Source organism: Cervus canadensis, chromosome 2 (assembly GCF_019320065.1).
Source record: "Cervus canadensis isolate Bull #8, Minnesota chromosome 2, ASM1932006v1, whole genome shotgun sequence".
In the NCBI taxonomy this organism is placed as follows: Eukaryota; Metazoa; Chordata; class Mammalia; order Artiodactyla; family Cervidae; genus Cervus; species Cervus canadensis.
The window spans coordinates 114,278,512-114,291,001 of record NC_057387.1 but is presented as its reverse complement, the minus strand read 5'-3'; the positions used below and the strand labels follow the sequence as shown (position 1 = coordinate 114,291,001).

Genomic DNA, 12,490 nt, shown 5'->3' with positions numbered 1-12,490 from the left:
CATTGCCTTGTGACATTTTTTAGTGCATTGCTGAACTTGGCTTGCTAATATATATTTTTAAATAGTTATATTTATTTATTTGATTGCTCTGGATCTTAGCTGCAGCATGTGGGATCTTTTAGCCACGCTATGTCGTATCTAGTTCCCTGACCAGGGATCAAACCCAGGCCCCCTGCATTGGAAGTGCAGAGTCTTAGCCCCAGGACACCAGGGAAGCCTCCTGGCTTGCTAACATTTTTATTTGGGATTTTCTCATTTATATTCATGCGTAGGTGAGTGTTTTTTCTTTCTTCACGTCAGTCATGTGGAGCAGCCTGTGGAGCTGGGGACACCGGTGGTGGCTGGTGCCGTGACATCACATCTGCAGGTGTTCCTGGCGAGAGCTGTTCCCCCTGCTCTCCTCACTCTCGTGTGCACACTCTCTCCTCTTTGCCGACTTTCCAGAGAATTGCTCATGTTTTTCATCAAGTATCTGTTTTCTTTATGTTGCTTTTCTGGTACTTTCTGTAAACTTTGCTGTTTTTCTAGCTTCTTGGATTGAGTGTGTGTTTCTAAGCTGTGACTTAATACTGAGCGCTGTGCTGTGTGGAGTTGTCTGAGTGTGCTTACACCTCCTAGAGGCTTAAACACACTGCTCTGGGCATCACGTGCTTCTTGGCTGACTCGTCTTAATTTTCTGTTGCCATCTTTATTTATCTGAGGGCAGTCATCTCATTCTTGGTCTGGATCAGCAATCCAGCAGGCACTGTGGGCTTCCTTTCTTTTTTTGTGGCTGCACCACACCATTTTTTCCATGTATTTGTCTTGTGTCCATCCATCTTGTGCAACTCTCTGATTAGTTCTCAAAACCAACGTGAGTGACATTTTTGTTCATATTTTTCCAGTTCTCAGACCTCTTGTTTCATTTTCTTGGCCGGGACATCCAGTCCTTGGTTGAGAAATCGGGGTGACGTGAGGTATCTAGGGAACACCCTCTCCGAGACCTCCATGGCCTGGTCTTGCCATCAGCCCACCCAGTTCCTCCATTTCCCCCATCCTCCCGCAGTGCAGGTTGTGCAGGTCCACTTGGGACTTCCGGCTGGCTGCTGACTTGCTCCTGGCCCCCTCACATTGGATGGTGGTTATTAGGTTTCTTCTTTCACGTCCCAGGACTCATGGGGGTGGAGGTGGGGGTTAGGGTAGAGGTGAAAGCTCCACAGCTGTTGGGGGGCCAGTGGGAAGGGCTGCAGTGACATTCCCTGTCTCCCTCGTAGGTGGTGGTGAAGTTTATTAAGAAGGAGAAGGTTTTGGAGGACTGTTGGATTGAGGACCCCAAGCTTGGGAAGGTTACTTTAGAGATTGCCATTCTGTGCAAGGTGGAGCACGCCAACATCATCAAGGTGGGGTGCTGTCTCACGTCCGCGCCCGAGCACGCTGCCCTGGAGGTGTCCCAGCAGGGCCAGACCCAGCTCGCCTCTCTCTCTCTCCAGGTGCTGGACGTGTTTGAGAACAAAGGCTTCTTTCAGCTGGTGATGGAGAAGCACGGCTCCGGCCTGGACCTCTTTGCATTCATTGACCACCATCCCAGCCTTGACGAGCCCCTGGCGAGCTACATCTTCCGACAGGTGAGAGTGGGCCCGGCTACCTGGGTCCAGGACTCCATGGTTAGTGACGCTGGACCTGGCCTCCAGCTTGGGGATGTTACTGAGTAGGACACGTGTTTTGAGAAGAGAATTCTACTGTTGAAGTAGAGAGAGTGAGGTTGGGGCTGGGGAGGAAGAGTGAGGCCAGGCGTCACCCTGGGGTGACCAGGGATGTGGGATGAAGATTAAAGTGTATTTATATCCAAATGATACCCACCCAGCCTCAAAGAGGAACCAGTGAAGCTCTCAGATTGGGCTTGCAGGCTGTGCATCTGATCTGAATCCTTGTCCACCACGGGGAGACCCTGCTCATTTGTACATGGACCTCACTTTAGCCAGCGTCTCACAGGACTGCTGGGGCTAAATCAGAGAGTGCAGAGGCCCCTGTGCAGCATCCCCGAGTCAGGCGCACGGGAAGTCCTGAGTAGACGTAGCTGTCCAGTTAATTAACCTGCAAAGACTGTGGCTCTGGCCATCTCAGTTTACACTGAGTATTTGTCTTGGTTTCTTTCGTGTCTATCCGTGTATTGATCTTAGTCTGTTTGTTATTTTTTGGAAAGGGAGAGTAACCAGCTAAGTAGAAAGGTGTCCTGTGAAAGAGAAATTGGATGTTGGGGTGGGGTGGGGGAGACAACAGTTCTTCAGTTTGGGGAATGTGGAAGTTTCATTCCAGACGATTCCTTGCTCCCTGGAAAAGGTGGAGGGATGCCAGGGGGTGCGGGGTGGGGGGATGTGACCAGTCCACAGGTTTGCTCTTGGTTTCCTGGAGCTGACTTGGTTTCTAATAACAGCTTCCATGAACTGATATTTCTTCCTCAAAGCTATGAGCTCCCAGAAATTACTGGATTTCTGAAATTAAATTTCTGAGGCACCTACTTGTAAGTTTTGGTCATCACAGTTCTGGCCAAAGAATGCCACCTCTCCCTGTCTTCCTCCTCTGGAAGGTTACACAGGCGTCTCCTTTACTTGATGGTGGAGGCTTGCTTCTGAAATCTTCAAGGCAGACAGGTCTCCGTGTGACGTGACACGTGGAGTCACTCACCCACAGCTGCCACCTGACTGCAATTCATTCAGGGCTGCTGTGCCGGGGACTCTAGTGTCCGATGCTGTTTAGCTTCTGCAGTGAGTCTCCACGGCCCTTCGTAAATCCACGTGGCAGTGAGCGTCAGTGTAATGGACTCAGGGCTCTACAGAACGACAGTGTCACGTGTACGCATGTGCGTCGCCTCCAGCCCTGGGTCCTGTCTGCTCGGAGCACGGCTCTCCTCTGCGGTGAGCAGCTTCTCGTCCTGCTCCGGCTCGTTACTGCTTTGTAGTTAATAACCCTCGAAGAAGTTGTCCATATTCAGAGCAACGTGTGGTTTCTGCCTCCCACCTGGAGCCTGATAGTACATGTCCATGTGTGTATGTCTCTGTATGTACACACACGTGAGTGTGTGTATGTGTATATATGAATCTGTAAGAATAGACATCTGTGTGTTTGCGCACATCTGTGCAGTGTTACATGTGCCCAGGCACACACGTCATCTATGCACAGATGTGCAGGTATGCACACGTCTGCATGTATGTGTATGTAAATATACGTTCATTTATTTATTCTGGCCAACCCAATAGAACTCTTACTTTGCTCGTGCTTAGTCTTTGCAACCCATTGGACTGTAGCCCACCAGGCTCCTCTGTCCCTGGGATTTTTCAGGCAAGAATACTGGAGTGGGTTGCCTTTTCCTTCTCCAGGGGATCTTTCCAACCCAGAGATTGAACCTGTGTCTCCTGTGTCTCCTGCATTGCAGGCAGATTCTTTATCTGGCGAGCCATCGGAGAAGCCCTCTTTATTTATTTAAAGTTAATTAATTCAGCTTAGTTTGTCTGCCATTAATTGTTGCTTCTGACTCAAAGATATTCATTTGTAAATGTAAAATTGTCTCTAATGATCTGAATGACTGTGTCCGTGAAATCACTGTGCTCGTTGGTACAGCTGGTGTCCAAGTTATGAGTGGGGTCAGAAGTCATACTAATTTTACTCAAACTTCACTGAGGTGCTACTGCTGTTGATCTCCCTCACCGCACGTGCAGTGCAGGCAGGCAGCAGTACATCCTAGTAACTACCCTCTGGCAGTGGAGACAGTGGAGACTGATGCGCTCGGCCCGTTTGCTGGGGAGTTCCTTTGAGGCTGCACCACTGGAAGGCCGCATGCATTGGGGAAAGCATGGCTCCGCTCTGCGCTGCTCTTTGAGAAGCTGCCGGAGCCTGGAAGTCACAGCGTGGAGGCTGGGCTTCTGCTCCCAGCCCTGTTCGAGTTGCCCGATGAACTCTGGGGAAATCACTGCCCACCCAACCCAGCCCACACTCGTTCAAGCGCCCACCACGCATCCTGCGGCTTTTGCTGCCGTCTGCCTTTCCTTCCTAGATGATGGTTCTGCCTGTTGTGGGGTGAGTGAGTGTCTGCTGGGGAGGTCACTGGTAGCACACAGGCAGAGACCTTAGAAACTGAGATTATGTGGGTCATCCCTGGAAGGGCACAGGCACAGGGGAGTGGGTCCTGCAGAGCTGCCGTGCACGCGGTCCCTCTAGTTGAGGTGCCGCCTGGTGTTCCTGGGAATTTGCCGAGGGGCAGGCCTGGTGGCTCAGACGGTAGAGAGTGCCTGCAACGTGGGAGGCCCGGGTTCGATCCCTGGATAGGGAAGATCTCCTGGAGGATGGCATGGCAACCCACTCCAGTATCCTTGCCTGGAGAATCCCAGGGATGGAGGAGCCTGGCGGGCTACAGTCCATGGGGTCACACAAAGTCGGCTTCACTGTGGACTTCACTTTCTTTCTTTCTCTGAGGCCTTGTGTTAAGTGTCCTTATCACAACAGTGATAACAATGACAGTGAGATTACAGGTCCCATGACAATGAGATTACAGGTCCGGGCGTGTGCATGCCGCCTTAGCAAGGGCTGCCTGGAGCTCTCCTCCGGCTCAGCGCCCGCCCGTGTGTGCGGCATCCAGAGTCTGACCTGCCCCCAGCTGGTTATCAGTGAAAGGTTTTTTCTTCTTTGCTGTTGCTTTATCTTTTTCTCTTGTTAATCCTCAATTTAAATGCATATTCTCCTTGAGTCAGCTTTTCACCAACGCCCGTGGCCCCTATTCCAGCTGGTGTCAGCGGTGGTGTACCTGCGCTCCCAGAGCATCCTCCACCGGGACATCAAGGACGAGAACATTGTCATCGCCGAGGACTTCTCCATCAAGCTCATTGACTTCGGCTCGGCTGCCTACCTGGAGCGGGGCAAGCTCTTCTACACCTTCTGCGGGACGATCGAGTACTGCGCGCCCGAGGTCCTCATGGGGAACCCGTAGGTGTTCCGGGCAGGCAGCCTGTGCTCACACCTTCTGCGGTAGCAGAGGGAAGCAGCTTCAGGTTGTGCCTCTTTGTGATGAGGGTGCCGAGTGCTTAAGTATGCTTTGGGAGGTCAGTGGGCAGGAAAAGGAAGCTCAGTCAAGGGAAGCCCGATGCTGGGTACAGGGGTTCATTAGACTGTCTTTTCACCTTTTATGTTTGGAGTTCAATATAATCAAAAGTTAAGAGAAGAAAAAGAGTCCCCAAATTTGGGATTCTTCAAAGGAATGAAGAGAATTATTTTTAGTTGGTTTGTTTATTTTGATGCCAGCACTAGCAGTCTAGTCCAGTGATGTACGGTTGGGCTGGCCGCGTGAGACATGAAGCGCTAATGCAGAGGACCCATGCTGTCGCTGACTGGCTTGCCTCCGCGTCAGCTGGGCACAGGGTAGCCCCCTGCTCTTGCTGAGATGAGAAGCGGGTCCTGTGGGCGTGGGCTGGGTTTCCAGCTCTGTGCTGGGGGCCTGGCCAGGGCAGGGCCCGGTCTCAGGGAGCTCAGGAGAGGGAAGGACGAGATGAAACTCAGGGGTTGTAGAGCTCCACTGAGCATGGAAACGGTGCTCAGCGTTTCCGCCCCGAATGCGTGGGTTTCTGTCTTGTCCACATGTGCTGGAACTGGTCTTTATCCGTGTGAGCTGAGCTCCAGGCAGGTCTGACTGCAGGTGTTTCACTGTACCTGTTTAGCACGTCCTCTGGAGACACATGACTCTGACGCGTCTCCCAGGCAGGCTGGTGGTTAGAGCACCCAGGACCTTCACTGCGGGTTCTGCACGCATCCCCCCGCTTGTTTCCACGTCCTTCCGCCCTGGGGCGGAAGATCGGCCCCCACTGCGGTCGTGAGGACAGTCCTGTTGGCCCAGGGCCACGGCTGTGGGCTCATGGGTGTCTGCGGCTGCTTTTGTGCAGCCGTGGCCAAGAGGATCAGTGTCCACAGAGGCCGCGCGGCTCCAGCCTACATTAGTCACTGTGCTTTGGGTGTGTGTGCCGACCCCTGCTATGCGCTGCTGGAGTTTTCTCCTCGGCCTCCAGAATCCTTGAAATCTCTTTCTACTGAAGTCTGAGTTTCTTGTTCTGGCATTTTCTCTCCTCTCACTGCCCTGAGGTCTGTCCTCATGCTTGCCCCCTGGCCCCCCTGCCCCCTGGTTCCTGCCTTCTGGTGTCCCCAGCTCTCTGTGGCCCCTGGAAGGCGGAAGCCTCTGTCCTGGGCTTCTGCTCACCAGGCTTCCTCAGCCGCCGTGGCTACACTCCTGTCTGATGAACACAGCTGCTCCCCAGGGCTCTGGGGGCCAGACCTGAGGGACCAACACACTGGGGAGCACGGGGCCTGGCCTTTCTGTGCAGAACATTTATCCTGCTGGTTTGCTGTGGCCGTTAGGGTTGAACCATGTAGACGGCTGGCAGGGTGCCAGCCTCTCAGAGCCCAGGAACAGTAGCTGGGAGGAGGGGGGTCTGTAAGCACAGAAAAGAAGGAAGATCACCCCGGGGCGCCATCCCCAAGACCCCTCCTCCAGCTGGCGGCTGCCTGGACTCCGCCCCCACCGTCTCCTCCCTCCCGCTGCCGTGGGCTTGCTTCATCCTTACGGAGGCTCAACTGTGCCAGTCTCACCTCGGGCATCCTTCAGCTCTTTTCTGAAGGGCAGGCCACCCTGCCCTGAAGCCGCCGTCGCTCCCCAGGGGGTCCCTGGGGGGCTGTGCACTGCCTGCACTCCCGGGTTTTCCCTCCTCCTCTTCCAGGAAGCCCCCCGGGGGACACTGTGTGTGGCCCCCTGCCACCTCCTGACTTAGTCTCTCAGTTCATGTCTGATCCCCAGGGGGTGGCGGGCGTCTGGTGGGGGGTGGACGTGGTCAAGGAGTGTGGTGCTTCTCACTGGGAGCTGCTCTTGGGTGATGTGCGGGGTCCTGGCTCTCGTGTGGGGCTGGCCCAGCGCCCCGAGTGCCTCCTCTTCCTCTGGCAGGTACCGGGGGCCGGAGCTGGAGATGTGGTCCATGGGGGTCACGCTGTACACGCTGATCTTCGAGGAGAACCCCTTCTGCGAGCTGGAGGAGACCATGGAGGCCGCGATAAACCCCCCGTACTTGGTGTCAGAAGGTGAGCTTGCACGGGCAGACGTCCTGGGCTGGCTCCCATCTCAGAGCAGTGCGTGGTATCGCCCACACAGGCACAGCCGGCTCGCTCTCTCTTCCGTTCCTTTCAGACTTTGATCTGAACGCAAGGGCCATTTGGATGTGACTTTAAGATGTCACGACTGATCTTAGGGAAGTTTGGACCGGAGTGGCTCTCTCCTGAGGGACACACGTTAGCAGCCTCTGACCATGGCTGTGGGGAGGGGGAGGATGGACTTGAGCCCCCAGCCCCTCGTGTGGAACCAGGGTTCCCACCTGGAGCTCCTGTGAGCTGGCTCCCCGCAGAGCTACGAGGGCGGCATTGCACCTGCAGTGCCAATCCCTGCTGGCGGGCCTGGATGGGCCCCTCAGACCCACGCCTGGAGGAGCTCCAGGGAGCCGGACCGGGGTTCTGAGGTCTCCCAGTTGCGACATGTGATCCCAGAGTAATCATTCATTGTCACAGGTGGTGAGGTGACGGGCGCCCTTAGGCGTCAGGCCTCTACCTGGGTTCTTCGCTCATGTTGGAGGCTCGAGTCTCAGTCTGCTCGGGCTGCCATGCCCGTACATCACAGGCCGGGGTTTATAGCACCAACGTTTATTTCTGGAGGCGGAGATCCCAAGGTCAGGGTGCTGGCGGATTCTGGCTGGTAGACAGCTGTTTCTTCCTGTGTCCTCACAGGGCAGAGACAGGAGAGAGCAGGCCCTCTGGTGCTTCTGCTGATAAGGGCACTGATGCTGTGTGTGTTGCGGGGGGCAGTCACGCAATCTCATCTGACCCCCTTCACCTCCCAAAGGCCCCACTTCCTAATATTATCACACTAGGAATCTGCAGGGGGCACAGTTCAGTCTAGAGCGGCCTGGAAGAATTGTAGAGCTTTCCTAATGTTTTGGATCCCCGTGACGGCGGGGCTCTTGCAGCCTCCTGCTGCACCTTCCAGGGCTGTCCCACCCTGGGGGGGCTGCTCCACCTTCAGCGGGGTGGGAGTGGGCTGCTCCACCCTGGGGTGGGGCTAGGGGGCTGCTCTACTCTGGGGTGCTGCTGAACCTTCCAGGGCTGCCCCACCCTGGGGGTCTGCTCCACCCTGGGGCTGGGGAGGGTGCTGCTCCACCTTTAGGGGCTGCTCCACCTGCACTGGGCAGGGAGTGGGCTGCTCCAAATTCTGCCCCCTGGACTCTCAGGACACTCACCCGGGCACTGAGTTCTGGAGTGGCCCTGGTTGAGGTGACACCCACACTGTTAAAGAAAATGGGAACCAGATCCAGACTCAGGGCTGGGGCTCTTCTTGGTGCTTGTGCGCCCTTCCTGTGGGGAGAGACCGGGGCTCCGCGGCTGGCCACCTACCTCCCCTGCCCTGTCACACGATCCCTGTGTCCATGGCTCTGTGTCCCCAGGGCCCCGGAGGGCGGCGCACGTCAGGGCTGCCGCATGCTGCTGTAGTGAGCGGCTTGGGAGCTCGAGTGCTTTCATTTCGGGGCCACACACACGTCCCGTAGCCCTTCCGGAAGCATAGCTGGGGACCCTGCCTTCCAGAAGCCCCATGGTGCTAGTCAGAAGTGGGGGTGCAGGCCACCTCCTGTCCACTCAGCCCAGGCCCTGCACTCACGCAGTGCGCGCCACCCACTCCCAGCCTGGGCCGCCGTCAGCCCTCTGACCACACGCCTTTCTGTCCCCAGACCTCATGAGCCTCATGTCTGGGCTGCTGCAGCCTGCGCCCGAGCAGCGCACCACCTTGGAGAAGCTGGTGACAGACCCCTGGGTGACGCAGCCCGTGAACCTGGCGGACTACACCTGGGAGGAGGTGTGTCGGGTAAACAAGCCAGGTGAGCGGTGCAGCCCGCGCCCTGTGGGGGAGGGGGTCCGGGGGGCTCCCTCCTCCGCGCTGCCCTGGTCATGAAGGTGAGGGCCCAGGGCTAGCCTGCTGCCTGTGAGCTGGACTCCAGAGGCCCCTGAACAGCACCGGGGCCTTAGAAGGTGGGCGACACCCATGGGAGCCCGTGACAAGGACTCCCACAGATGAGGTGGAGGGCTAGGGAGAGGGTTTGGGAAGTGCTGCTGGCGATGGTCAGAGCAGGCCGAGGGGAGGAGGAGAGCGGACGGCGAGGGAGCCGGGGCCCGCGGTGGGCAGCGGCGGCCCTGTGCGTCCGGGCCCACTGCTCAGGGGGCCGTGTCCGTGGCTCTGGATGTGCAGCTCCAGCACAGCAGCGGGGTCCGGCAAGTCTCGAACGATGCCGGGTGGGTTCTGCAGGGTTCCTCTGGTGCCTTCTGCTCTTCAGAATTCCTCCAGAGGGAAGCCAAGGGTTTCAGAACAGTGTCACTGGCAGCTGATGCAGCCTACCTTTCTCTTCCTTCAGAGAGCAGAGCTCTGTCCACCGTTGGTCTGGAGCTGGACGGCAGGAGCCCGAGTGCCGCAGCTCGGGCCCTGGAGTCCCACGGGCCCTCGTGCAGCAGGGCAGGACCCAGAGCGCCGGGCGACCCGGCTCCCTGCTGCTCTCCGGCACTCGGTTAGGGAGGCATGGCATTCTCAGGCCCTTCCATTCAGAGAGTAAGTGCTCAAGAATTAGGCCAAGTTCACTTTCTAAAAACTCATCTGTTAGAACAAAAGCCAGTGATGCTGTACTATTTTAGGTTTACCAAATAGACTTGGAATTCATTTTTTTTCATGGCCTTGAAAAAACATTCTAGTGTTTGAGTTTTGTACTATTAAAGGGCTTTTCATTTGTGAATTTGCAAAAGGCATACAAGAGGCTTCTAATTCTCTTTGTACTTTTGTATATGCGCCTGCGTTTCTGTTTCCTCTGACTTGGTGTGTGCTTGTCTGATACGTGGAGTGTGGAGAACTGTTCGCCAAATGACCAAACTGTTTTTAATTTATTTCCTTGAACGTTTTCCAAATTAAAGCAGTTTTATTAGTAAACAATTACCCTGACTTGCACCACGTGAATTCTTCTGCAGTGCTGGTATGGGAAGCACTTCATTTCCTTATTTTTCCATTTGTGCGTCTCCATGCGCCACAGCTGGAGAGAGGTCCCGCCTTGGTCAGCTTGGGGTTCCCTCCTGTGGGTGCGCCCAGCACGTCTCTGAAGCTTGCCCAGTCTAAGGAGACTGGAGGGTGTGGTGTGTCAGCCATCCCCCTTCTCCTTGTGCAGAGCTCAGCAGGGCTGGCCCATCATCTATCTCTGCTCTGCTGTCCACCCCAACTCCTCCCAGCACCTCAGCACCCCATGATTATGCAGAGGTATCCAGCCCCAGGGACCTCCCACTTGTGACTGTGTGGGGGTGTGTGACCCCAGGGATCCCCGACCCATGACTATGTGGGAGGGTGTCTCCCCTACCCCATGACTATCTGGGGGCATCTAGCCCCAGGGAGCCCCGACCCATGACTGTGGGAGGGTGTCTCCCCTACCCCGTGACTATGTGGGGGTGTCTGACCCCAGGGAGCCCCCTGTGACCATGTGGGGGGTATCTCCCCCACCCCGTGACTATGTGGGGGCATCCAGCCCTGAGGGTCCCTCTCCCAGTCCCGATCAGGTCCCAGTGCAGCTCTCACACACTCAGATGACTCCTTCCCTCTAGGCTCCAATCCACCCTAATCTGAAATTCAGCCCCTATTTTGTATCTGTTTTGGAGGAGAGAGAGTGGTTGGGGTCAGAAGGAAACCTTTCATTTCCCTCCCTGCTCAAATAGCAGGGAGAAAACAAAACCTAACTCAAGGTCCCAGTACCCCTTTCCCCATATGTCCTCACTCTCTGCCGGGGCCGAGGCTCCTGCCCAGAGGACCAAGAAGATGCTCAGGACCAGCCTGCCTCTGGTGTGATCCTGCGCCCAGTTTCCAGGGTTCGTTTAGGAAGTATGCAGCTGTCTTGATGACAGTTCATTTTATTCTCAACTTCTGGGATATAGGATGTCACATCCCTTCCCTTTAGGAAGTGCTGCCTGAGTGTCTCTGACATCTCAAGAGAATGACGAGGGCCCTTCCTTTGTCCAGCAGGGACAGTAAAGGCAGGACTTTTAGAAGTGTATTTTTTAAAGTCTGTAGTAAGTTAGTGACATTTACTCTTCAGAATCAAATAAGTCTTATGATGTTCCAAGAACTCTTCAAAGTTTAAAAAAACCCCAAATATTTTCCTTTGTAGTTTCTATGATGCTTATAATACAGAAGAAGTTACAGAATGCTTTTTTCAGACAGGTGTGCAATGGGCTGAGAATGCAAAGTTCTAGGTCTCCAAGAACTGTTACTTCTGTCTAAGAAAAATAATTAAAACTCACCTGATTTGTTGGCAGAGGAAAGTCTGAACACTTTGAGAGTGTTCTCTGCAGAAAGAATCCAGGCAGAAAGGTTTTGAGGCAGATGCTGAAAAATTTTCCTCCCCACATTACAGGTAAGATTCCAAAGAGCAAGGCTTTCTCAGAGCACTGAAGTTGCCACTGATGTTCTGGAGTGATCCCTGCACGCCAGCCACTACTGTTTCTAGACCTAGACACCTATTTAGGTTCTGTGACTCCTTCCAGGGAGGCCCACAAGGATGTTCTTTGGGTGTAAAAGCATTAACGTGATTTGTTTTGCAGTGCTGACAGCTGCATATTTCAAGGAGAAAATCAGGGTAAAAAAGCAAACCAACAGAAACAGAACCATTTCTTGAGTTCTACATGGTTTACAATCTTCCTCTTCTTTGATATCATCCTTTTGTGAAAAGATACATTTTTAGCACCCAGTCTGGTGCCTGGCCCAGAGAAGGTACTTTATAAACTGTATCAATGCAAATATTAAGTCCTTTTCCTCAGTTCAGAAACAAGTAGATAAAACAAGAAGTGCTTACAAATTAAGGTTTGGACTTAAAATTGATGGAGTTTAGGCAGCTGAGAAAGTATACTTTTTTGTTCTTTTTCCCCACTATCCCCTTTTGAGAGATGCGCAGTTTCTATACCTGAACAATTACAGGTCTATATCCAAAATTTTAAAATGGATGCAAATTAGGCTGAAGCATTACTAGATTTCATCCCAGAAGGAAATCATACCTCTAAGTTGGGAGGACCTTTTTAAAAGAAAAACTGTAAAGACTTCTGGAGTTCCTTTGGATGGTTTAAACACCTCTAGCATATGTGTGTGTTTATCAAGAATTATAATTGGAGCTGGCAAGAAGTCAAGGTGCTTGTCAACAAAGGACGGGCTGCAGTCTGAGATGGTTGCTTAGCTGTAAGGGGAGCTCCTAAGACCATAGGCTGCTCCTGGCAGGTGCTGCTCTGGAAAGGCCGGGGGCGTCCCTGGGTCTGGCACAGTTCTAACTTCTCAGAAGTGCGGAGAGGGGCTGAGAGTAGGTGTTCCGCGGCCGCCAGGCCCCATCTGGAACCTGGTGATCACTCCATTCTCACTGCAACTTGACAC

The 12,490-nt window shown here is 54.3% G+C and overlaps 1 protein-coding gene across 4 annotated transcripts in view; it reads left to right on the top strand.

The window, feature by feature from the left end:
• PASK (PAS domain containing serine/threonine kinase) overlaps nt 1-10,364 on the top strand; it is a 32,394-nt gene extending 22,030 nt beyond the window's left edge. For all 4 annotated transcript variants that reach the window (XM_043462210.1, XM_043462208.1, XM_043462209.1 and 1 more), the window contains exons 13-18: nt 1,254-1,379; nt 1,470-1,604; nt 4,757-4,956; nt 6,956-7,089; nt 8,781-8,927; nt 9,459-10,364. In XM_043462210.1, coding sequence (XP_043318145.1) covers nt 1,254-1,379; nt 1,470-1,604; nt 4,757-4,956; nt 6,956-7,089; nt 8,781-8,927; nt 9,459-9,613 — 897 coding nt within the window. In that variant the 3' untranslated portion in view covers nt 9,614-10,364. The remainder of the gene's footprint in view (nt 1-1,253; nt 1,380-1,469; nt 1,605-4,756; nt 4,957-6,955; nt 7,090-8,780; nt 8,928-9,458) is intronic.
• Nucleotides 10,365-12,490: the final 2,126 nt, after the last annotated feature.